A 22,086-nucleotide genomic window follows, 5' to 3' on the forward strand; every position below is an offset into this window, starting at 1 on the left:
CGCAACAACAGCGCAAAAATCCTCCGAAAGGGACCCCGAGGCTGAAGAATCATCCTCTGAAAACCCCCGGGGACCAAGGGACCCCCGAGGGGACCCCCCTGTATCAACCCGCTGAGGAGAAAAGCGCGGGAGGCAGGCCCGAGGCTCCCGCCGTTTCCCGCGCCATTTCACGGTCCGAGGCCAAAATGGCCGCCACTCCCGCGCTCAGCGGGAAAAAGTCTTGGGGCCCGCTCTGCCGAGCCCCCCCGCGCGGCGGCGATCGTGCGCTGCGGGATCGAGCACCCCCCGAGGCGCCCCGGATGACCCCTCTCCGCCCGGGAAACAGGCCGCATACAGACCACCGCGGGGAAGCCGCGCGCGCTGAGCCGCAGGCCCTACAGGCCGAGCCACGAGGCCTGCCGGCGAGCCGCGGCGGAGAGCGCACCGGGAGAAAAAATTTTAATTTAGCGAAAGCGGCCCCCCCCCGCCCCCCCCCTGCCAGCGGCGCCCCCCCCGGAGACCCCACGGAGCGGCGACGCAAAGCAGCAGAGAGCTGAAGCCAGAGAGACCGAAAACAAAAGTAAAAACATTTTTTTTTTTTTTTTTTTACAAAAACAACGCTTGTCGCTGTCCACGGTCCTGGAGCCCTAGTCCAGCAGGGGTAAGTGAACCGGGCTCCCCGGTGTCACCCCTGACGCTGCTACTGGGAAAGCCGGGTCCTCGACCCTAGCAGCGGCCTCAACCAGGGGGGGGTAGTCCCCTCAGGACCTCACAACCCCCTGGGAGACAGGGCGGACGGGACCTCAGGAACAATTTAGCAAAATCAAAATCCCAATTGAAAAAACACTAAACTGGCCTAAAACCAAGAAAAAGAAAAGAACCGACCCTGACGGAGTACCAGAACCAGGGCAGGAAGGAGCTGTGACCTGACCTGCACCACCTACTGGAGACAGAGTAAGACTGAGGGGCTGTGACTGGCACAGGGGCATATATGGCTCCGCCCACAAGTTTTAGTCTGTCTCCATCTACTGGTGCGGAGTCACAACCCAGGTGTCCTGGACTGATCCTGGTACGTACAGGGAAATGTTGCTTTGCTAAAAAATAAGATATCGCTAAAATTAACTTTTAACTACAAGTTTTTTCATCGTAGAAAAATTCATGGACCCGCGGCATCGGGATCGCCGGGGGAGATTAAAAACGGCGGCAAAAAAGAGCAAAAGCCTCGGGGGGGGGGCCACGCGCACGAAAGCGCCACTCCGGGGGGGCCCGGGCGGCCCGCACTGCCCGCTGTCCCGAAATTACAGGAGGGTGCCGCGGGGGGGGGGGGGGGCCTTCCCGGCCACACAACCCGCCCCAGAAGTCTTTCCCAAGCGCGGCAGCAGCCCACGAGGAGCTGCAAAATGGCCGCGGGTGAGTGAAGAAAAACGAAGAGGCCGGCACCACCGGCTTTCGCGGGCACCGGGAGCTGTGCTGTGAAGAAAAACTACAGAGGAATAAAACTTACTTACCCCTGCTGCAACGACAAAGAAAACAGCACGGCCGCAGACAAGAGACAATAGAGATAAGTCACTCCCCAAAGGTGAAAAAACCCTGCTTTAGTTTTTTTTTTTTTAAACTTGATACAAGACTTGATACAAACTTGATCCAGAGAAAAAGGCAGCAAAATAATCAAGCAAAAGAAATGAGAAAGAAGGAAAAGGAGGAGAAGCCTGATTCCCCTACTCGCATCTGCTGAAGTCAGAAGATACTGAACTCCTGCAGAGGGGGTAGTAGTACTTATGGTGACGCCCCCTCGAAGCTTGTGCTGACTCCATCTGCTGGAGTCAGAAGATACTGAACTCCTGCAGAGGGGGTAGTAGTACTTATGGTGACGCCCCCTCAAAGCTTGTGCTGACTCCATCTGCTGGATTGGGGACATAACCCACTGTCTGGACTGATCCAGGTACATACAGGGAACAAAGGGTCTAGCTGCTCCTTACGAAATAACCGGAGCACCCGCGGATCATCCCCCTCCACCAGAGCGGCATTGTCAACATCATTGCTCATATCCATCGGGGAGGAGACCGGAAGCACGGACCCCAGAGTGGAAGGCGCCGGTAGCTCAGCGTCAGGAGTGGCCCCCCCGAGGCATGGCAGGAGGAGGAGAAGAATCATGTCCCAAATCGCGAGGCCTTTGGGGGCTTAACGGAGGTGGAGAAATCGGCAGGAAATCCCCTCCCCCTGAGCCCTGCACAGCATCTGGGCCCGAATCGTGCAAAATGGCCGCCGATCCTGCGCTTGTCGGGGACAGGGCAGGCCTCTCCTTGTGAACTGACTGCAGCCTAAGCCGCACGATCACGGCAACGCTGATCTTTTCCCTGCAATCGGCAGCTGCGAAGGCCCCTCGCCCCCGGGAATACAGCGGGAGCAGAGGCCTTTGCGAGAGCCGTGCTGCCAGCTCTGCACATCGCGATCCTCGCGGCATGGCAATCTAAGCCGTAAGTAGAAAATCAGCTGAGTAAAGCAATCCACCCCCTCCAGAGCCCCGGGAGGTTTCAGCAGGCTCGCTCTATTTAAAAGGCTTATCCTTTGTCTTTCATTTATGTATTTATTTTTGCTTTTTCAGAGCTACTCAACCAGGGGAATGTACGTCCCTGGGCTTAATTATGCAATTTGTAGCTCCCACCAGAGGAATTAAGATGTCTGTGGCACTGTATGGGGGGGGGGGGGGGGGGGGGGGGGAGGGACCGACCCACTGGTAAATCCCACAAAACTCACCGGGCTGTGTCAATATTCTCCGGGTATTAAGGCCAAGGGCAGAAGCCCAGCCTTGCCTGCTATTACAAAGTGATCTCAGTCTTCCCCCTTTTTTTTTTTCTTTACTACTTACTACAAGTTGATCTAGTCAAAGGTACTAAGGTTAGGATACCCCCTTCACTTATTAATCAATCAAATAAAGAATCTTGCAAAGGATCAGGACTGCAGGTTATGCCATCCTTCATCTGCTGGAGTCAGAGAAATACTGAAGGATCGCAGGTGGCACACTGGGTTATCTGGGGGGTGCTTTTCAGCTTTTCTCCGACTCCATCTGCTGGAAGGGAGGCATAACCCAGCGGTCTGGACTGATCCTGGTATGTACAGGGAGCTATGTTTGAGTCACAATTTTGTCAGATGTATACTTGCTGTATTACGTGTATAGATATATGGCATTAAGTTGCACCTGTTTTAATATCTTCTTTGCATGTTGATAATTTTTAAATGTATTGTGAAAGTACATATTCTATTTAAAAAAAATAATTGTAAAAATGAATATTCTGTAAAAACAAACACTTGTGAGTTTGTATGAGATTTAAGTATAATAAGCAGAATAAATGTTGAGTAATGTTATAGAGAAATCATGGAACTGAATATTGCTGCCTTGTGTCTGACTGGTTGTATTTGATATTGGGCACAACATAGCAGGTTCGTGTGTGGTGCAAGGTAAGAAATCTTCACAATAATAGAAGTCCTGATCATCAATTCTTCCCATACAGTTCATGGCTTTGCTTTATTTGTGTGCAAGTTTCAGGCCCTTGCATGACAGAGATGACCTCATTCCATCGCACTTACTGTTCAGACCGACTGTACTGGTGATTTTGGATAGGCTCATCCCTTTATAGTTGCGATTAAAGCGGGTTTTTGTCTGTTCCAAGAAGGTCTAAAAGGAGATGGAAAGCAAGAGTGAAGAGACACTGACACGTGTGACTTAGGCAGGATTTACTTTCCCCCCTCTGTCTGTATTTTTTCAGGATGGCATCAGGGCTATATTACTGCTGCCTGAATTCTTCTACCCTTCCTGATCTCCACCTGTGCCCCTACTCTTTATCCTGTCAATACCTCTCCCTTTCCCCCAATTCAGCTGCAGAGGAAGGAGAATACAGTATAGCCAGTGTGTTGAGATGTACCGTTTTGCCAGCATTGTCCAGGCCCAAGATTAATATGCAGTACTCATCCTTCTGAAACATGTACTTATAGAGTCCAGAAAATAAGGTATACATTCTCTTCCTGCAACAAAGAATCAGAAAAAGAGATGTTACAGACAAAGGGTGTGCACAAGCCCCACCATTAGTGTCCACCAACTTGAGCAGGTTTACATAACTGCTTATTACCTCATAAATTTGAGAGCTAGAATGGGTATTACAAGGCAGCAGAATGCCTGTTCCTCTGTATTCTTCCCCATCCCACCCCTCAAACTTGTAATATCTGTTCCCCTGAATCCCCCTTAACATACTCTCTCCCCTGTAATGGCTGTTCAATGGTGCCCCCCCCCCAAACTTGTAATGCCTGTTCCCCTGTACACACCCCTTCCCTGTAATGCCTTTCCCTTGGTGCTCCCCCACACACCTATAATACCTCTTTCCCTATATGCCCCCCCACCCACACACACACTTGTAATACCCACTCCTCTGTATCCCCATCCCCTCCCACACACCTATAAAACCAATTCCCCTGTATCCCACCATCCTCTCCCCCACAAACACCTTCCCTATAATGCCTTTTCCTCGGTACCCCCACATGTGTAAAGTCTGTTCTCCTGTATCCCCCCCCAAAAAAAAACAACCTGTAATGCCTGTTCCCTTGTATCCCCCCTCTTCCTACACACAGACATATTCATTGTCCCCTGGTGACTTCCACACCCTGTAACTTTCAGGTCCAACTTGTCAGTATCCCACAAAGTAAGGTAGCAAAGTCTGTTCGGATAAATAAGCCCAGGCTACTTGTACAGCATGGATAAACATCAGAGAAATGGCATCTGACCCAATGCTCAGGCCTGCGCCTACTTTGTGGTATTGTGATACTCACCATCCCCTGTAATGTTTGTTACTGATTCCTGCACATGTTGTAATACCTGTACCCCCGTGCAACCCTGCCTCGTACTGTTCATGCCATGATGCCCCCCACACCCAGTAATGCTTCGTTACAAGTGAGTGTCTGTGTGAGGGTAGAGGAGGGGCACAGTGGAATAGGTATTACAGGGGAAGGTGGGGGGGGGGGGCACGGGGTATATACAAGGAAACAGGCATTACGGGAGGGGGGAAGCACCAAGGAAAGGAGTGTGTGGGGGATTATATAGGGGAACAGACATTATAGGGAGGGGGAGAGAGAGGGGGGGCAGGTTAGCACCGCACTGAGCTGCGCCCCGGCCCTCACCGCTTCTACCTGTCTCTAGGAGCCTTAACGCCTCCTCCAGCTGTTGCTGTTGCTGCTGCTCCGGAGGAGCGAAGCTGATTCCAGCCACCACTTCCGGTCTCAGCCGCGGGGCATCCCGGGAGCTGTAGTCTGCACGCACAGGACTGGCGTGCAGCGGGGGTGGCCGCGGAACTACAGCTCCCAGAGAGTAGAGCCCCGCCCCCGCCGCCATCTTTTCCGTGAAGGTTTCCGGGGTGGAGAGAGGGTGAAGTGAGCCACTGACAGGCCCGCGAGGGCGGAGGCGGCGCCTGTGCTGTGACGTCACGCGGCCGCTGTCATGGCGCCCGTAGAGGCTCGGCTGGTGAGTGTTGAGGGCTCTTACCTGGCCCCGGCTCACCCGAAGCGCCTGTGAGTGAGTGGGGGGGTTTCTCCAAGAAGAATTGATGATTCTGGGAAAGTCGGAACTGCCTCTGCAGGCCCGCAGCGGGGCTGCACCCCGGGGTAGGGGGGAAAGGGCTGGCACGGCAGTTGAATGGAGAGCCTGGCAGGGGAGAGCCTTGCCCAAGTCTATAAGGAGCACGCGCTTCTGTCTGAATCTGTCGCGGATTTGCTTGCCCAGCCAGCCTTAAAATCTTATCCGAGTTTGCGAAGTGCATGCATCTCTTGGAAAGGTGCCAAGCGCCCCATATTGTTGCTGTTTTTATAGATAGGCTGAAAGCGGGTTCTCAGCTGCACTGTGCTGGAAAGGAGCAGAAAAGGAGAAGCACAGGTGGGAAATCCATTTTGAATGCTCCATTGGATTGTTACATCGCAGGGAAGCAGGTGCAAAGTCTCTTCTCGCTGGCCTAATTCTAAAAGGGAAACGCCTGTGACCATGCTTCCTCCCAGCCATGTTCAAAATTTCCTCCAATCTGGGTATTCCTCTGCAGACAGAACTTCTTGCATTGCAATTGTAATAACAACAGCCAGGACATAGGAGAGTGTAATGTAATCTGCTTTGAAGTGTCTGAAAGGCAGAATATAAAATAAAATAATAAATGATAGAATCCTAGTCTACAGCATTTGTTTCTTGGATTTTTATCGTTGTGATCTGATCACAATGCAGTAATCCTGGCCTGCAGGGGCGAGCCCGAATTAGGGGTGTGCTTGGGAATCTTATCACATTCCTGTAAGTCTGACCTGTCAGGGGATGTCTGGAATATGGTGGAGTTTATCTGTGATTGATAGCCAATAATTCCTGTTTGCAGAGAATGTTTGTTATGATCCTGGATGAGAACTGCACTTTGGATTCTTTGGCCCATCTCAAGCAATGATTGTGTAAAAATTCATGCAAAAGACAAGCAATGATGGCATGTGTCTTGTGAGGCCTTACTAAATGTGTCTTTGTTCCTTGCAGTGTCTTCAGTCAGCACAAATGACCTTTTCACCCAAGAGACATTACTCTGCAGAATATGTTGAGGCATTGGCTGGTGATGGGGTTGTGTGTTAATTGCAAACTACAAAGAATCCAGTTTTCTTCAGGACCAATATAGTTTCTCAAACTTTCTATTCATTTTGAGCGAGGGGAGAATTCCCCTATACACCATGGATGAGGAGAGCTTGCAAACAGCAATCCAGAGCTATAATGGCCAGTTGCAACAGGTGGGAGTGGCTTTGGAAGCTGGCCTGGATCCCTCACAACAAGCAGACCTCATTGAGCTGCGGGACAGTTTGAAGCAACTGATTGAACTGACAGAATCTAGCTTGGTGTCTGTAAGAAAGAGCAAAAGGTTGGCTACCTTTGATACAAATGTCCAGGCCACTTCTCCCTCAGGTGCCCGTGAGGATGAGGAGTATGCTGCTTTTATGACAGCTATCAGTGAACTTGATGCAGAGCCTGAGCCTTTGAAGAGCACAGAGGAGAGCCCTCAGAGGGTAGAGCTTGAAGAATCTGAAGAGAATGCAGAGGATGACAATGACGTGAGTGGGATGAAGGTCAGAGCCCCCTACTACAGTTCTTGGGGTACCTTGGAATATCACAATGCCATGATTGTGGGCACAGAGCATTCAGAGGATGGTTGTTCCAGAGTCCGGGTTCTCTACCTCTACCCAACACACAAGGCCATGAAGCCATGCCCCTACTTCCTGGAGGAAAAATGCCGCTTTAAAGACTCTTGCAGGTGAAATACTTCTCTGTCCTGGAGAGTCTTCATTTTCAAGCAGCAGTTGGACAATTCAGGACCTCCAGTATAAAACATTTCCTTGAAAAGACAACTCCAGATGTATGTGCTAGGAAGAGACAGCCCTGATGTTTGGGACTTCCCTTTGTTAGTGTGTGTGCGTGTGCTAGGAAGAGACGGCCCCTGATGTTTGGGACTTCCCTTTGTTAGTGCGTGTGCTAGGAAGAGACGGCCCCTGATGTTTGGGACTTCCCTTTGTTACTGTGTGTGTGTGCTAGGAAGAGACAGCCCCTGATGTTTGGGACTTCCCTTTGTTACTGTGTGTGTGTGCTAGGAAGAGACAGCCCCTGATGTTTGGGACTTCCCTTTGTTAGTGTGTGTGTGTGCTAGGAAGAGACAGCCCCTGATGTTTGGGACTTCCCTTTGTTAGTGTGTGTGTGCGCTAGGAAGAGACAGCCCTGATGTTTGGGACTTCCCTTTGTTAGTGTGTGTGTGTGTGCTAGGAAGAGACAGCCTGATGTTTGGGGCTTCCCTTTGTTAGTGTGTGTGTGAGTGCTAGGAAGAGACAGCCCTGATGTTTGGGGCTTCCCTTTGTTAGTGTGTGTGTGAGTGCTAGGAAGAGACAGCCCTGATGTTTGGGACTTACCTTTGTTAGTATGTGTGAGTGCTAGGAAGAGACAGCCCCTGATGTTTGGGACTTCCCTTTGTTAGTGTGTGTGTGCTAGGAAGAGACAGCCCCTGATGTTTGGGACTTCCCTTTGTTAGTGTGTGTGTGCTAGGAAGAGACAGCCCCTGATGTTTGGGACTTCCCTTTGTTAGTGTGTGTGTGCTAGGAAGAGACAGCCCCTGATGTTTGGGACTTCCCTTTGTTAGTGTGTGTGTGCTAGGAAGAGACAGCCCCTGATGTTTGGGACTTCCCTTTGTTAGTGTGTGTGTGCTAGGAAGAGACAGCCCCTGATGTTTTGGGCCTTCCCTTTGTTAGTGTGTGTGTGCTAGGAAGAGACAGCCCTGATGTTTGGGACTTCCCTTTGTTAGTGTGTGTGTGCTAGGAAGAGACAGCCCTGATGTTTGGGACTTCCCTTTGTTAGTGTGTGTGTGCGCTAGGAAGAGACAGCCCTGATGTTTCTGACTTCCCTTTGTTAGTGTGTGTGTGCTAGGAAGAGACAGCCCTGATGTTTGGGACTTCCCTTTGTTAGTGTGTGTGTGCTAGGAAGAGACAGCCCTGATGTTTGGGACTTCCCTTTGTTAGTGTGTGTGTGCTAGGAAGAGACAGCCCTGATGTTTGGGACTTCCCTTTGTTAGTGTTTGAGTGGTAGGAAGAGACAGCCCTGATGTTTGGGACTTCCCTTTGTTAGTGTGTGAGTGCTAGGAAGAGACAGCCCCTGATGTTTGGGTCTTCCCTTTGTTAGTGTTTGAGTGGTAAGAAGAGACAGCCCTGATGTTTGGGACTTCCCTTTGTTAGTGTGTGTGTGCTAGGAAGAGACAGCCCTGATGTTTGGGACTTACCTTTGTTAGTATGTGTGAGTGCTAGGAAGAGACAGCCCCTGATGTTTGGGACTTCCCTTTGTTAGTGTGTGTGTGCTAGGAAGAGACAGCCCTGATGTTTGGGACTTCCCTTTGTTAGTGTGTGTGTGCTAGGAAGAGACAGCCCTGATGTTTGGGACTTCCCTTTGTTAGTGTGTGTGTGCTAGGAAGAGACAGCCCTGATGTTTGGGACTTCCCTTTGTTAGTGTGTGTGTGCTAGGAAGAGACAGCCCTGATGTTTGGGACTTCCCTTTGTTAGTGTGTGTGTGCTAGGAAGAGACAGCCCTGATGTTTGGGACTTCCCTTTGTTAGTGTGTGTGTGTGTGCTAGGAAGAGACAGCCCTGATGTTTGGGACTTCCCTTTGTTAGTGTGTGTGTGCTAGGAAGAGACAGCCCTGATGTTTGGGACTTCCCTTTGTTAGTGTGTGTGTGCTAGGAAGAGACAGCCCTGATGTTTGGGACTTCCCTTTGTTAGTGTGTGTGTGCTAGGAAGAGACAGCCCTGATGTTTGGGACTTCCCTTTGTTAGTGTGTGTGTGCTAGGAAGAGACAGCCCCTGATGTTTGGGACTTCCCTTTGTTAGTATGTGTGAGTGGTAGGAAGAGACAGCCCTGATGTTTGGGACTTCCCTTTGTTAGTGTGTGTGTGCGCTAGGAAGAGACAGCCCCTGATGTTTAGGACTTCCCTTTGTTAGTGTGTGAGTGCTAGGAAGAGACACCCCCTGATGTTTGGGACTTACCTTTGTTAGTGTGTGAGTGGTAGGAAGAGACAGCCCTGATGTTTGGGACTTCCCTTTGTTAGTGTGTGAGTGGTAGGAAGAGACAGCCCTGCTGTTTGGGACTTCCCTTTGTTAGTGTGTGAGTGGTAGGAAGAGACAGCCCTGATGTTTGGGACTTCCCTTTGTTAGTGTGTGTGTGTGTGCTAGGAAGAGACAGCCCCTGATGTTTGGGACTTACCTTTGTTAGTGTGTGAGTGCTAGGAAGAGACAGCCCTGATGTTTGGGACTTCCCTTTGTTAGTGTGTGTGTGTGCTAGGAAGAGACAGCCCTGATGTTTGGGACTTCCCTTTGTTAGTGTGTGTGTGCTAGGAAGAGAGAGCCCTGATGTTTGGGACTTCCCTTTGTTAGTGTGTGTGTGTGCTAGGAAGAGACAGCCCTGATGTTTGGGACTTCCCTTTGTTAGTGTGTGAGTGGTAGGAAGAGACTGCCCCTGTTACCCCCAGATTCCTCCTCAGTCCATGTAATAGGAGGGAAAGCCCCACACATTTCTTACATTTAGTGCTTTGGTGTAAGGGGTCTGCAAACAAAAGACCCTCTCCAGATTACCTTCAAGGTCCCTTAAATATCTGTAGCTCGAGGAGGAAATGGAAATCTACTCTGACTTTGAGAAGATCGTTGGCCTGGCCCTCATTAGTTGATATTTTTTCATCTGACTGCTGCTTTAGTATTTTTATTTATTAAAACATTTCTCGTCCGCTATAACAAAATCATGTTAAGTGAATTACAATTAGTAGCAACTTGCATAACCTGTAGCAAAATAAAACAGCTTTTAATTGTTTACGAAAATGAACAATATCGTCAAGATCTCGCAAATTAGCTGGAAGACAATCCCATAGAACGGGACTTGCAGTAAAGGTTTGGCGCCTAATTTGTGATAGAAGAACCGCTTTAAAATTAGGGACAACTAATAAAAGCTTAACGGGAGAACTTAAATCACGGGCAGAGCTCTACTGTTGTAAGAGGACCTTAAGAAGGATAAGCGAGCCTTAGGCTGAATCTTAAACTTGATCTGCTGGGTTGCGGGACACCAATGCGACGCTCGGTATTGGAGTGATAGGCTCCTGACTTTGGGTGCCACTCGTGTGCGACGCTCGGTATTGCAGTGATAGGCTCCTGTCTTTGGGTGCCACTCGTGTGCCACGCTCGGTATTGCAGTGATAGGCTCCTGTCTTTGGGTGCCACTCGTGTGCGACGCTCGGTATTGCAGTGATAGGCTCCTGTCTTTGGGTGCCACTCATGTGCCACACTCAGTATTGCAGTGATAGGCTCCTGTCTTTGGGTGCCACTCGTGTGCGACGCTCGGTATTGCAGTGATAGGCTCCTGTCTTTGGGTGCCACTCGTGTGCGACGCTCGGTATTGCAGTGATAGGCTCCTGTCTTTGGGTGCCACTCGTGTGCGACGCTCGGTATTGCAGTGATAGGCTCCTGTCTTTGGGTGCCACTCGTGTGCGACGCTCGGTATTGCAGTGATAGGCTCCTGTCTTTGGGTGCCACTCGTGTGCCACGCTCGGTATTGCAGTGATAGGCTCCTGTCTTTGGGTGCCACTCGTGTGCGACGCTCGGTATTGCAGTGATAGGCTCCTGTCTTTGGGTGCCATTCGTGTGCCACGCTCGGTATTGCAGTGATAGGCTCCTGTCTTTGTGTGTCACTCGTGTGCGACGCGCGGTATTGCAGTGATAGGCTCCTGTCTTTGGGTGCCACTCGTGTGCGACGCTCGGTATTGCAGTGATAGGCTCCTGTCTTTGGGTGCCACTCGTGTGCGACGCTCGGTATTGCAGTGATAGGCTCCTGTCTTTGGGTGCCACTCGTGTGCGACGCTCGGTATTGCAGTGATAGGCTCCTCTCTTTGGGTGCCACTCGTGTGCGACGCTCGGTATTGCAGTGATAGGCTCCTGTCTTTGGGTGCCACTCGTGTGCGACGCTCGGTATTGCAGTGATAGGCTCCTCTCTTTGGGTGCCACTCGTGTGCCACGCTCGGTATTGCAGTGATAGGCTCCTGTCTTTGGGTGCCACTCGTGTGCGACGCTCGGTATTGCAGTGATAGGCTCCTCTCTTTGGGTGCACTCGTGTGCCACGCTCGGTATTGCAGTGATAGGCTCCTGTCTTTGGGTGCCACTCGTGTGCGACGCTCGGTATTGCAGTGATAGGCTCCTGTCTTTGGGTGCCACTCGTGTGCCACGCTCGGTATTGCAGTGATAGGCTCCTGTCTTTGGGTGCCACTCGTGTGCGACGCTCGGTATTGCAGTGATAGGCTCCTGTCTTTGGGTGCCACTCGTGTGCCACGCTCGGTATTGCAGTGATAGGCTCCTGTCTTTGGGTGCCACTCGTGTGCCACGCTCGGTATTGCAGTGATAGGCTCCTGTCTTTGGGTGCCACTCGTGTGCCACGCTCGGTATTGCAGTGATAGGCTCCTCTCTTTGGGTGCCACTCGTGTGCCACGCTCGGTATTGCAGTGATAGGCTCCTGTCTTTGGGTGCCACTCGTGTGCGACGCTCGGTATTGCAGTGATAGGCTCCTCTCTTTGGGTGCCACTCGTGTGCCACGCTCGGTATTGCAGTGATAGGCTCCTGTCTTTGGGTGCCACTCGTGTGCCACGCTCGGTATTGCAGTGATAGGCTCCTGTCTTTGGGTGTCACTCGTGTGCCACGCTCGGTATTGCAGTGATAGGCTCCTGTCTTTGGGTGCCACTCGTGTGCGACGCTCGGTATTGCAGTGATAGGCTCCTCTCTTTGGGTGCCACTCGTGTGCGACGCTCGGTATTGCAGTGATAGGCTCCTGTCTTTGGGTGCCACTCGTGTGCCACGCTCGGTATTGCAGTGATAGGCTCCTGTCTTTGGGTGCCACTCGTGTGCCACGCTCGGTATTGCAGTGATAGGCTCCTGTCTTTGGGTGCCACTCGTGTGCCACGCTCGGTATTGCAGTGATAGGCTCCTGTCTTTGGGTGCCACTCGTGTGCCACGCTCGGTATTGCAGTGATAGGCTCCTGTCTTTGGGTGCCACTCGTGTGCCACGCTCGGTATTGCAGTGATAGGCTCCTGTCTTTGGGTGCCACTCGTGTGCCACGCTCGGTATTGCAGTGATAGGCTCCTGTCTTTGGGTGCCACTCGTGTGCCACGCTCGGTATTGCAGTGATAGGCTCCTGTCTTTGGGTGCCACTCGTGTGCGACGCTCGGTATTGCAGTGACAGGCTCCTGTCTTTGGGTGCCACTCGTGTGCCACGCTCGGTATTGCAGTGATAGGCTCCTGTCTTTGGGTGCCACTCGTGTGCCACGCTCGGTATTGCAGTGACAGGCTCCTGTCTTTGGGTGCCACTCGTGTGCTACGCTCGGTATTGCGGTGATAGGCTCCTGTCTTTGGGTGCCACTCATAAGGCGGGCTGCAGAATTCTGCACAACTTGCAGTGCTTCCAAACCAAGATAGAGATGCAATAATCAATGGTGGCTTGTTACAATTATTCTAAACTGCCCTGCACCTAACATGTATTTTATGTATCTTAAAAGGCGAAAATTTAAAATACCTGACTTGAAGCACCTGCTGTAACTGTGGCTTGAACGCTAGCTGAGAATCATACGCCCACATTTTGCATTATTTCTTGAAACCGATTAACTAAGGCTCTTAAGGCAAATATCCCGGCACAAAAGATCCTTCTGCCCATTGTGATAATTTGTCCGTAGTGCCTTGCAGAAGGGAGGTGATTTTGTGCTTGTTCCCCTGTGATGGCTCAGTATCTTAGCCCATTCTCCCTGCAGGTTCTCCCATGGACAACTGGTGGCAGTGGAGGAGCTTCAGCCATTCCAGGAACCAGACCTCAGCTCTCTGGAGGTGGGCTCAGCCTGTCTTGCTAGGCACAGTGATGGGATCTGGTACTCAGCCAGAATTACTGGTGAGTCATGCTGGGCATTACCCTGTGCTGCATGCAGGGCAAAGGCACAAGATGATCTCTGACCCTTTCTTCTGCAGACCTGGACAGTGGTTACTATACCGTGAAGTTTGATTCCTTGCTGCTGAAGGAAGCCGTGGTGGAAGGAGATGGGGTCATGCCTCCTCTCAGAAGCGACGAGGCATCTTCATCGGCAGAGTCTGAGGAGAGTGACGTGGAGGAGTCTGCATTTGCTAAAGGTACAAATGTGACAGGAGAGGCTGGAAATAGCGTAACTGGGATTTGACAATTTGTCTTTTGGCTTCTTGAATAAATGTAAAATTGTGTAGACCTTTTTGTGCACAAAACATATGGAACTCTGTTCTGGGTGCAGAACTGCAGCCTAGCTGCATGTATCTACAACTTGTATCTATTTCAATTCTGTATGCTGCCATGATAGTGGGAGTATGCAGAAACAAACAATTGTAAATAAATAAATACAGCTTTCTAGATCCACACTCACTGCTCCCGAGCTGAGCCCTCCACGGTACATAAGAACGTGCCATGCTGGGTCAGACCAAGGGTCCATCAAGCCCAGCATCCTATTTCCAACAGAGGCCAAAACCAGGCCACAAGAACCTGGCAATTATCCAAACACTAAGAAGATCCCATGCTACTGATGCAATTAATAGCAGTGGCTATTCCCCAAGTAAACTTGATTAATAGCTGTTAATGGACTTCTCCTCCAGGAACTTATCCAAACCTTTTTTGAACCCAGCTACACTAACTGCACTAACCACATCCTCTGGCAACAAATTCCAGAGCTTTATTGTGCATTGAGTGAAAAAGAACTTTCTCCGATTAGTCTTAAATGTGCTACTTGCTAACTTCATGGAGTGCCCCCTAGTCCTTCTATTATCCGAAAGAGTAAATAACCGATTCACATTTACCCATTCTAGACCTCTCATGATCTTAAAGACCTCTATCATATCCCCCCTCAGCCGTCTCTTCTCCAAGCTGAACAGCCCTAACCTGTTCTATAGCCTCATGGGTCCCACACTCACTGCTCCCGAGCTAAGTCCTCCCCGCTGTTACAGCCTCTCCAACTGAAGAATCCCAGGAATTATATTTACAAGCTTTTCTCTTCAAACGCTGCCTCCAGCACGGAGGCACAGAAGTGCATTTTTCCCTGAGCTAACAGCCAGAGCCCTTTATCAAAGATTCTTATTGTCCTGAACTTTGTGCTTCAGCTCATCACTGACAGATCAAAACTGTATCTGCTGGGAGGGGCTGGGGGAGATTCTGGGAGAGCGTGAGGGGGGGGAGGGAGGGTTTCTCCTCTCGCTCGCTCCTTGTTATGTTCTCTGATGCGTGCTGCTCTGCTCTGGGTTACAGTGATGGAGGCGCGCTCCACGGAGGATGGGGACCGGACCCCTGCCTGCAGTTCCTCCTTCGCAGGATGGGAGATTCACACGCGTGGCATTGGCTCCAGACTCCTGGCACAGATGGGATATCAGCTTGGAAAAGGTACATTGAGGGGGGGGCTTGATTCTGATCACAACCATTGCTGAGTTACAGCGTTGGGGGGGTTTGTGCAGCCGTGGCCAATACTTCAGAAAGCAGCTTTAGAGGTGGCTTTCAGGCTCTTTACCTGCCAGGGAGCAGCGGCTCACTCGACCCTTACTCGGTGCTGATGTGCTTGACCTTGCAGGGCTGGGGAAGAATGCGGAGGGGCGACTGGAACCAGTGCAGGCAGTGGTGCTGCCCAAAGGGAAATCCCTGGATCAGTGTCTGGAAATCCTGCAGAGGAAAAAGGAGGCAGAGCTGGGCCCTGCCAAAGTCCGGAAACGGGGCCCCGTGGGAAAAGCCCTGAAGCGCCCTCCCCCGGGACGCAAGGCTCCTCGCACTGTGTTTGACTTTCTGAATGAGAAGCTGGAAGGGAAAGTCTCCGAGGAGCAGAGCAGGCCCTGCAGCACCCAGAAGACCAGGAAAGAGATGTACCATGCCAGCCAAAGCAGCAAGAAAGCGCTGAGCGTTCAGCTCTTCCAGGTGCTGGAGAAGATCCAGCAAACCCAGAGGGAGATGGGGAAGATCCAGGAGGCCCTGGCGAGAAACATTGGCAGGTGAGGCCTGAGGGTGGGGGAGGGGGAGTGCGCCCCGCCAGCTGCTGCGCTTATGTACTGAGCTTCTCCCCTCTTCTTGCAGAGACAGCGTGCTCACAGCCCAGCTCCATGCACGCCTCTCTGCAGGGCAGAGGCAACTGCAGCAGCTGAAGGAGCAAGAGGCAAGTCTGCAGCAGGAGCAGAGCAAAGCCAGCACCCACAAGAAAATGACCCAGTTCTAAGCCTGCCCGGTCCTGCTCCTCTCCTCCACGCGAATGCCGTCACCTCCTCCTCCAGACGAGCAGCGTCGCTGGGGGCCACCTTGAGCACCGCGGGGCTGCAAGCTGAGTGCCGGAGCCTGAATGCGGCCCGGGGTCCAGCCTGTTCCAGCAGAAGGAAGGTGGGATGATGCCTGCCCCATGGGGAGAAGAGGGCGAGCACAGGCTTAAGAATAAAGGCTGCATGGCGCGCATTCCTGCCTGCTTCTTTCTGGGGCCGAGATTCTCCAGATGACGTATGTCTGGGGGAGGGGAGCAATGCAAGCCTGCACTCCTGGCTTCTCAGTCTCGTGCTGTAACGTGCAGGGTGCAGAGAGGTCCTGCCGCCTCTCCTCCTACCCAGAAACAGGACTTCCTAGCTACCTCCACTTTCAGCCCCGCACAGGCACCAAAGGTTTTGGCTGAAAATGTTCCTAAACAAGCCTGCAGTTTCATTTGCATAGATTTAAATGCCTTGTGCTGAAAAGCAGGGCTAGGTCCCTAAGTCTGCCCCTGCACCCACTCACCTTTTAGGCTTCTAAAGGCAGAGGGCTTATCCCTAGTCATCTTTCAAAGGGCCTGACCCCCATTGTGTGTGCAGCTTGCAGAGGACACATACAGCACGAGGAATATGGGGCACGTACAGAACGTGGGGAGACCGCAGTGTGTATACAGTGTGAACAGGAAGAAGAGAAAGTGGTAGAGGGAGGAGAGTAGCAGGCAGCAAAGAGGACCCGCCTCAAGACAGCCACTGGGAATCAGAGCTTCCATCAAACTCCCCAGCATTGGTTTCACATGTGTCACGAGTGCAGCCAGGTCTTGGCTGCTGCACTGCTGTTTGGGCCTTGTGGGGCTCCAGCACTGCAGCTGAAGGAGGAGGGAGGACACATTGTCAGTCTTTCTTTACGTGAGGGAAAAGCAGACAGAACTTGAGGCCTTTCCTTAAGACAAGTCAGAGGGCCATGTTTGTCTTGTAGTTCTCAATGGTATTTTATGGCTATTTTAAAATTGTTCTCACATAGAACTATGGACCGAGTGGAATATAAACGTGTAAACGACGTATGGGGAGAAACGTCTGTATATGCAACATGTACAGCGCACAGGGAGAGACTAATGTGTATGCAGCACATGGGGTGAAAGTGCATTATGTACACAGCATGTACAGCATACAAGGAGAGATTGCAGTGTGTATGCAGTGTGAGCAGGACAGGGGGTGAAACTGCATTATGTACACAGCATGTACAGCATACAAGGAGAGATTGCAGTGTGAGCAGGACAGGGGGTGAAACTGCATTATGTACACAGCATGTACAGCATACAAGGAGAGATTGCAGTGTGTATGCAGTGTGAGCAGGACAGGGGCTGAAACTGCATTATGTACACAGCATGTTCAGCATACAAGGAGAGATTGCAGTGTGTATGCAGTGTGAGCAGGACAGGGGGAGTTTGCATTGTGTGTGCAGCACATGGGGTGAAAGTGCATTATGTACACAGCATGTACAGCATACAAGGAGAGATTGCAGTGTGTATGCAGTGTGAGCAGGACAGGGGGTGAAACTGCATTATGTACACAGCATGTACAGCATACAAGGAGAGACTGCAGTGTGAGCAGGACAGGGGGTGAAACTGCATTATGTACACAGCATGTACAGCATACAAGGAGAGATTGCAGTGTGTATGCAGTGTGAGCAGGACAGGGGGAGTTTGTATTGTGTGTGCAGCACATGGGGTGAAAGTGCATTATGTACACAGCATGTACAGCATACAAGGAGAGATTGCAGTGTGTATGCAGTGTGAGCAGGACAGGGGGAGTTTGTATTGTGTGTGCAGCACATGGGGTGAAAGTGCATTATGTACAGCATACAAGGAGAGATTGCAGTGTGTATGCAGTGTGAGCAGGACAGGGGGAGTTTGTATTGTGTGTGCAGCACATGGGGTGAAAGTGCATTATGTACACAGCATGTACAGCATACAAGGAGAGATTGCAGTGTGTATCCAGTGTGAGCAGGACAGGGAGAGTTTGTATTGTGTGTGCAGCACATGGGGTGGAAGTGCATTATGTACACAGCATGTACAGCATACAAGGAGAGATTGCAGAGTGTATGCAGTGTGAGCAGGACAGGGGGAGTTTGTATTGTGTGTGCAGCACATGGGGTGAAAGTGCATTATGTACACAGCATGTACAGCATACAAGGAGAGATTGCAGTGTGTATGCAGTGTGAGCAGGACAGGGGGAGTTTGTATTGTGTATGCAGCACATGGGGTGAAAGTGCATTATGTACACAGCATGTACAGCATACAAGGAGAGATTGCAGTGTGAGCAGGACAGGGGGGGTTTGTATTGTGTGTGCAGCACAGAAGCAGAGCCTGCATTGTATACACAGTGTTACAGCCGTGGACCCTTGGACTGGGCTGAAATTGGCTTTACCTGCAGGGCTTCTCCAGAGACTGGTCTGGAGTTTCACCTTTACCAGCCCCCGTTCCCCTAGGGTTGAGCCTTTGGGTGCCAGGGCAGGCCTTAGGAAAGGGTCTCTGCTGATGACGAGGGATGTGATCAAAGGCCAGGCTAAGGTCATAGGCAGGTGCCAGACAGGCATATTGAGTGTCCAGGCAAGGGTCAGAGGCAGGCAGTGATCAGGTGCCTCGAGAATCCAGGTAAGAGACAGAACCATATCTCCATCCGAGGGAGAGGGAGAGGGACTGCTAGGGCTGGGCAGATGAAGAGTGGAACAGGCAGGAAGCAACACACACTACAGAACGTAAGAGGACCTGTTGCTGAGGCAAAGTGCATTGGGGGATCCGCTCTTTTATAGGGTGAAGAAGAGGATCTCATCAATAGGGGACATGGGGACCTTCCTCCTGCTGTCCCTTTAAGAAGCCCGATGTCTGGTACGCACCTAAGGGATGCAAGAAGAGGCAGGAGCTGGTGGTGTTTGGCGGCCTCCTGCCATGAGAGAGGTTGGCTCTGGGACAGCGGTGGCCAGCTGGAGCATGCTGGCCGCGAAGGGGAGGGCGACAGCTTGCAGGCTATCCCCCGCTGATGGAAGTCCTTCGGTAGGTTGGATGATTGTTCCCGTGAGGTTTCTGCTGGGCTGTAATTTTTCCAGGAGATCAGGTTCACAATTTTTTGCCTATTCAGCGGAAGTCCAGGATCTCTTGGACTTCCTCAGAGACAATCTCTTGGACTTCCTCAGAGACAATCTCTTGGGGTTTGGGCAGCACTCTGGAGGGCCAGGAAGGTACCCATGGTTTGAGTAATGAATCGTGGCACACGTACGTTTTTAAGGTAGGCGGTAGCTTCAACTGGGAGATGACAGGACCAATTTGTTGTGTAACTGGGAATGATCCTGTGCAGCTGCAGGCGACAGTGTCTGATGTTTGGCCAAACTTTCTCACCTTTCTTGAACTGGGGAGCTGGCCTCCTTTGGGCATATCCAGTTCTCTTGGCTCACATAGTGGCCTTTTCAGTCAGCTAATTGCCTTGATCCCACAAGTCATGTATTTCTTGGGCCAAAAGTTGAGCCGCGGGTGAAAGGACTGTCACGGTCAGTGGCAACGGTAGTTGGGGTTGTTTTTCATAAACAATTTGGAAAGGGGAAGAGCCAGTGGTTGCATTAATGTGATTGTTGTGAGAAAATTCAGCCCAGGACAGGAGGGTGGCCCAGTTGTCCTGGCGCTCGTTGATATATGAATGAAGAAATGTTTTAAGGGTCCGGTTAGTATGTTCCACTTGTTCATTGCCCTGTGGGTGATAGGCAATTGTAGTCAAGATCGAAGACAAATTTCTTGCAGAGGGAGTTCTAATACCAGGCGGTAAACTGAAACCCCCCTATCTGATAAGATATGTTGCAGTAAGCCATACAAGCAAAAAACATGGAGGGTAAAGAGACGTGCCAACTCTAGTACAGAAGGAAGCCCAGGCAATGGGACAAAGTGCACCATCTTGGAGAAACAGTCACTTACCACCCATATCACAGTGGAGAGAGGGAGGTCCATACTAAAATTCGTGGACAAGTGGGACCAGGATTCCCTGGGGGCAGGCAGTGGCTGTAATAGCCCCCAGAGTTGGCCATGCAAGGTTTTTTGCTGTGCGCAGATGGGACACAAGTTGACATAGGCCTTAACACTTGGGGCCACCAGTAGTGCCATTGAAGCAATTTGATAGTTTGTGCCCTTCCAGGGTGTCCTGCCAATTGGGAGTCATGATCCCATTTTAACACTCTTTTATGCAATCTGGAAGGTACTACCATCTTCCCTGGACGGATGTGTACTGCTGTGGCAGGAGTATCTTAGTGGGATTGATGATTTGTCTTGGAGCTTCTGGGACATCCTTGGTCTGAAAAGAATGGGAGAGGGTGTCTGCTCATTGAGCTTTGAGCACAAGATGGTATCGCAACTCAAAATTGAAATAGGCTTGCTGGTCCTTGTTCTTTGCCTATCTCGAATTCAGCTGCTGAGCTTGATGTAAATGTTAAAGGTTCTTGTGGTCCGTGTATAAGGTGACGCGGTGTTGAGCCCCCTCAAGAAGATGACTCCTCTCTTCTAGGGCCAACTTGATGGCCAAGAGTTCCTGGTCTCCAATACTGTAGTTGCGCTCAACTGAGGAGAATTTCTTGGAGAAGAAGGAACACAGACGAAGAGTACCTTTACAGCTGTGTTGGTTGAGGACAAGTCCCTACCCCAAGGGTAGAGGCATCTACCTCCAGAATGAAGGCCATGTGGGATCCGGGTGGCATAGACACAGGGTCCATGGGAAAAAGCATCCTTGATTCTGAAAAACCTCAGTAATCTCTGGTGGCTAATCTTTGGTCTTGGCAGCCTTGCTGCTAAGGGTGGTAATGGGGTCCACCAAGGAGGAGTAACTAGAGCTAAACTGGCAGTAATAATTCGCAAACCCTAGAAACCTTTGCAAAGCTTGGAGTCCAGTTAGCAAGGCCACTCCAGAATGGATTTTACCTTGGCTGGGTCCATCTGGAATCCATCTCTAGAGACCATATACCTGAGGAAGGGGAGTTCCTCTTGCTCGAAGAGACATTTCTCCAGTTTGGCGTAGACTAGAGGTTATTTTCCTGGAGGCACTGAAAAAATAGTCCAAACATCTCTATGATGGGAGCTCAAGGTCTGGAAAAAAATCAGTAGGTTGTCCAGATATACGATCATGTAGGTGTACAGCAGGTCACGGAAAATCTCATTGACCATTTTCTGAAAGATTGCATGGGCATTGAAAAACCCAAAGGTCATTACCAAATATTCGTATTGCTTGTTGCATATGTTAAAGGCAGTCTTCCATTCATCCTAGAGGTCCAGTTTTGTAAATACCTTGTTAAGGAGCTCAGTTATTAATGGCATGGGGTATCTGTCCTATTTGGTAATAGCATTCAGACTGCAGTAATCTATGCAAGTACTGAGAGATCCATCTTTCTTTGCAACAGAAAAGAAACCAGCTCCCGCCAGGTAAGAGGATGGAAAGATGAAATCACAGGCCAGATTTTCTTGAATGTAGGCTAACATAGCAAGGGTCTTGGATGGAGAGGAAGAGGGATGGATAGGGCTGGCAGATAAAGAGTGGAACAGGCTGGTAGCACCATGCACTACAGAACATAGGAAGACCTATTGCTAAGGCAAAGCATGTCGGGGGAGCTGCCCTTTTATAGGGTGAAGAGGATGACATCATCAGTAGGGGATGCAGACACTTTCCCGCCTTGGTCCCTTTAAGAAGCCTGATGGGCATAGAAAGAGGCAGGAGCAAGCAGCATTCAGCGGCCTCCTGCTGCAAGAGGGATTGGTAGTGTCCTGCTATGTCAGGCACCGTGGCTGCCGGCTGAAGCTTGCCAGATGTGAAAGTGAGGGCAACAGCTCACTGGCTGTCCCTCGCGAGCAATCAAACACACCACATGGCATGTAAAGTAAAGAGAGAGATTGTAGTGTGTACGCAGCATATACAACACAAAAGGAGAGACTGCATTGTGTACACAGCATATACAGCACCCAGGGATAGACTAGAGTGACCATACAGCGGGAACAAAACATGAGGAGACTGTATTGTGTACACAGCATATACAGCACAAAAGGAGAGACTGCATTGTGTACACAGCATATACAGCACCCAGGGAGAGACTAGAGTGTACATACAGTGTGAACAAAACATGAGGAGACTGTATTGTGTACACAGCATGTACAGCACAAAAGGAGAGACTGCATTGTGTACACTATATACAGCACTCAGGGAGAGACTAGAGTGTACATACAGTGTGAACAAAACATGAGGAGACTGTATTGT

At 50.8% G+C, this 22,086-nt stretch overlaps 2 protein-coding genes across 7 annotated transcripts in view; one reads left to right on the forward strand and one right to left on the reverse strand.

The window, feature by feature from the left end:
• The window catches only part of ARFRP1 (ADP ribosylation factor related protein 1), a 92,039-nt gene extending 86,654 nt beyond the window's left edge, over positions 1-5,385 (reverse strand). For 2 of the 4 annotated variants that reach the window (XR_003858287.1, XM_029613365.1), the window contains exons 1-3: positions 5,158-5,385; positions 3,903-4,002; positions 3,568-3,655 (exon numbers count right to left, since the gene is read on the reverse strand). Coding sequence is in view for 3 of the 4 variants with exons in the window: in XM_029613365.1 (XP_029469225.1) it covers positions 3,568-3,655; positions 3,903-3,995 (181 nt within the window). In the remaining variant the exon portion in view is untranslated. Of the gene's footprint in view, positions 1-3,567; positions 3,656-3,902; positions 4,003-4,800; positions 5,030-5,148 lie in introns of those variants that run through there. The other 2 variants (XM_029613367.1, XM_029613366.1) reach the window with 2 other exon arrangements.
• On the forward strand, positions 5,382-16,866 carry ZGPAT (zinc finger CCCH-type and G-patch domain containing). Of its 3 annotated transcripts, none has more exons than XM_029613362.1 (7): positions 5,382-5,488; positions 6,524-7,286; positions 13,338-13,471; positions 13,549-13,707; positions 14,843-14,974; positions 15,159-15,570; positions 15,653-16,866. In XM_029613362.1, the coding sequence occupies exons 2-7, from the start codon at positions 6,712-6,714 to the stop codon at positions 15,789-15,791; spliced, it is 1,551 nt and encodes a 516-aa protein (XP_029469222.1). In that variant the 5' UTR covers positions 5,382-5,488; positions 6,524-6,711; the 3' UTR covers positions 15,792-16,866. The 3 variants fall into 3 exon arrangements, with proteins under 3 accessions (XP_029469222.1, XP_029469223.1, XP_029469224.1); XM_029613363.1 differs by having other exon boundaries at positions 5,406-5,535; XM_029613364.1 differs by lacking the exon at positions 5,382-5,488 and adding an exon at positions 5,717-5,896.
• The last annotated feature ends 5,220 nt before the right edge of the window (positions 16,867-22,086 follow it).

The sequence above is a fragment of the Rhinatrema bivittatum genome, chromosome 8 (assembly GCF_901001135.1).
Source record: "Rhinatrema bivittatum chromosome 8, aRhiBiv1.1, whole genome shotgun sequence".
Classification (NCBI taxonomy): Eukaryota; Metazoa; Chordata; class Amphibia; order Gymnophiona; family Rhinatrematidae; genus Rhinatrema; species Rhinatrema bivittatum.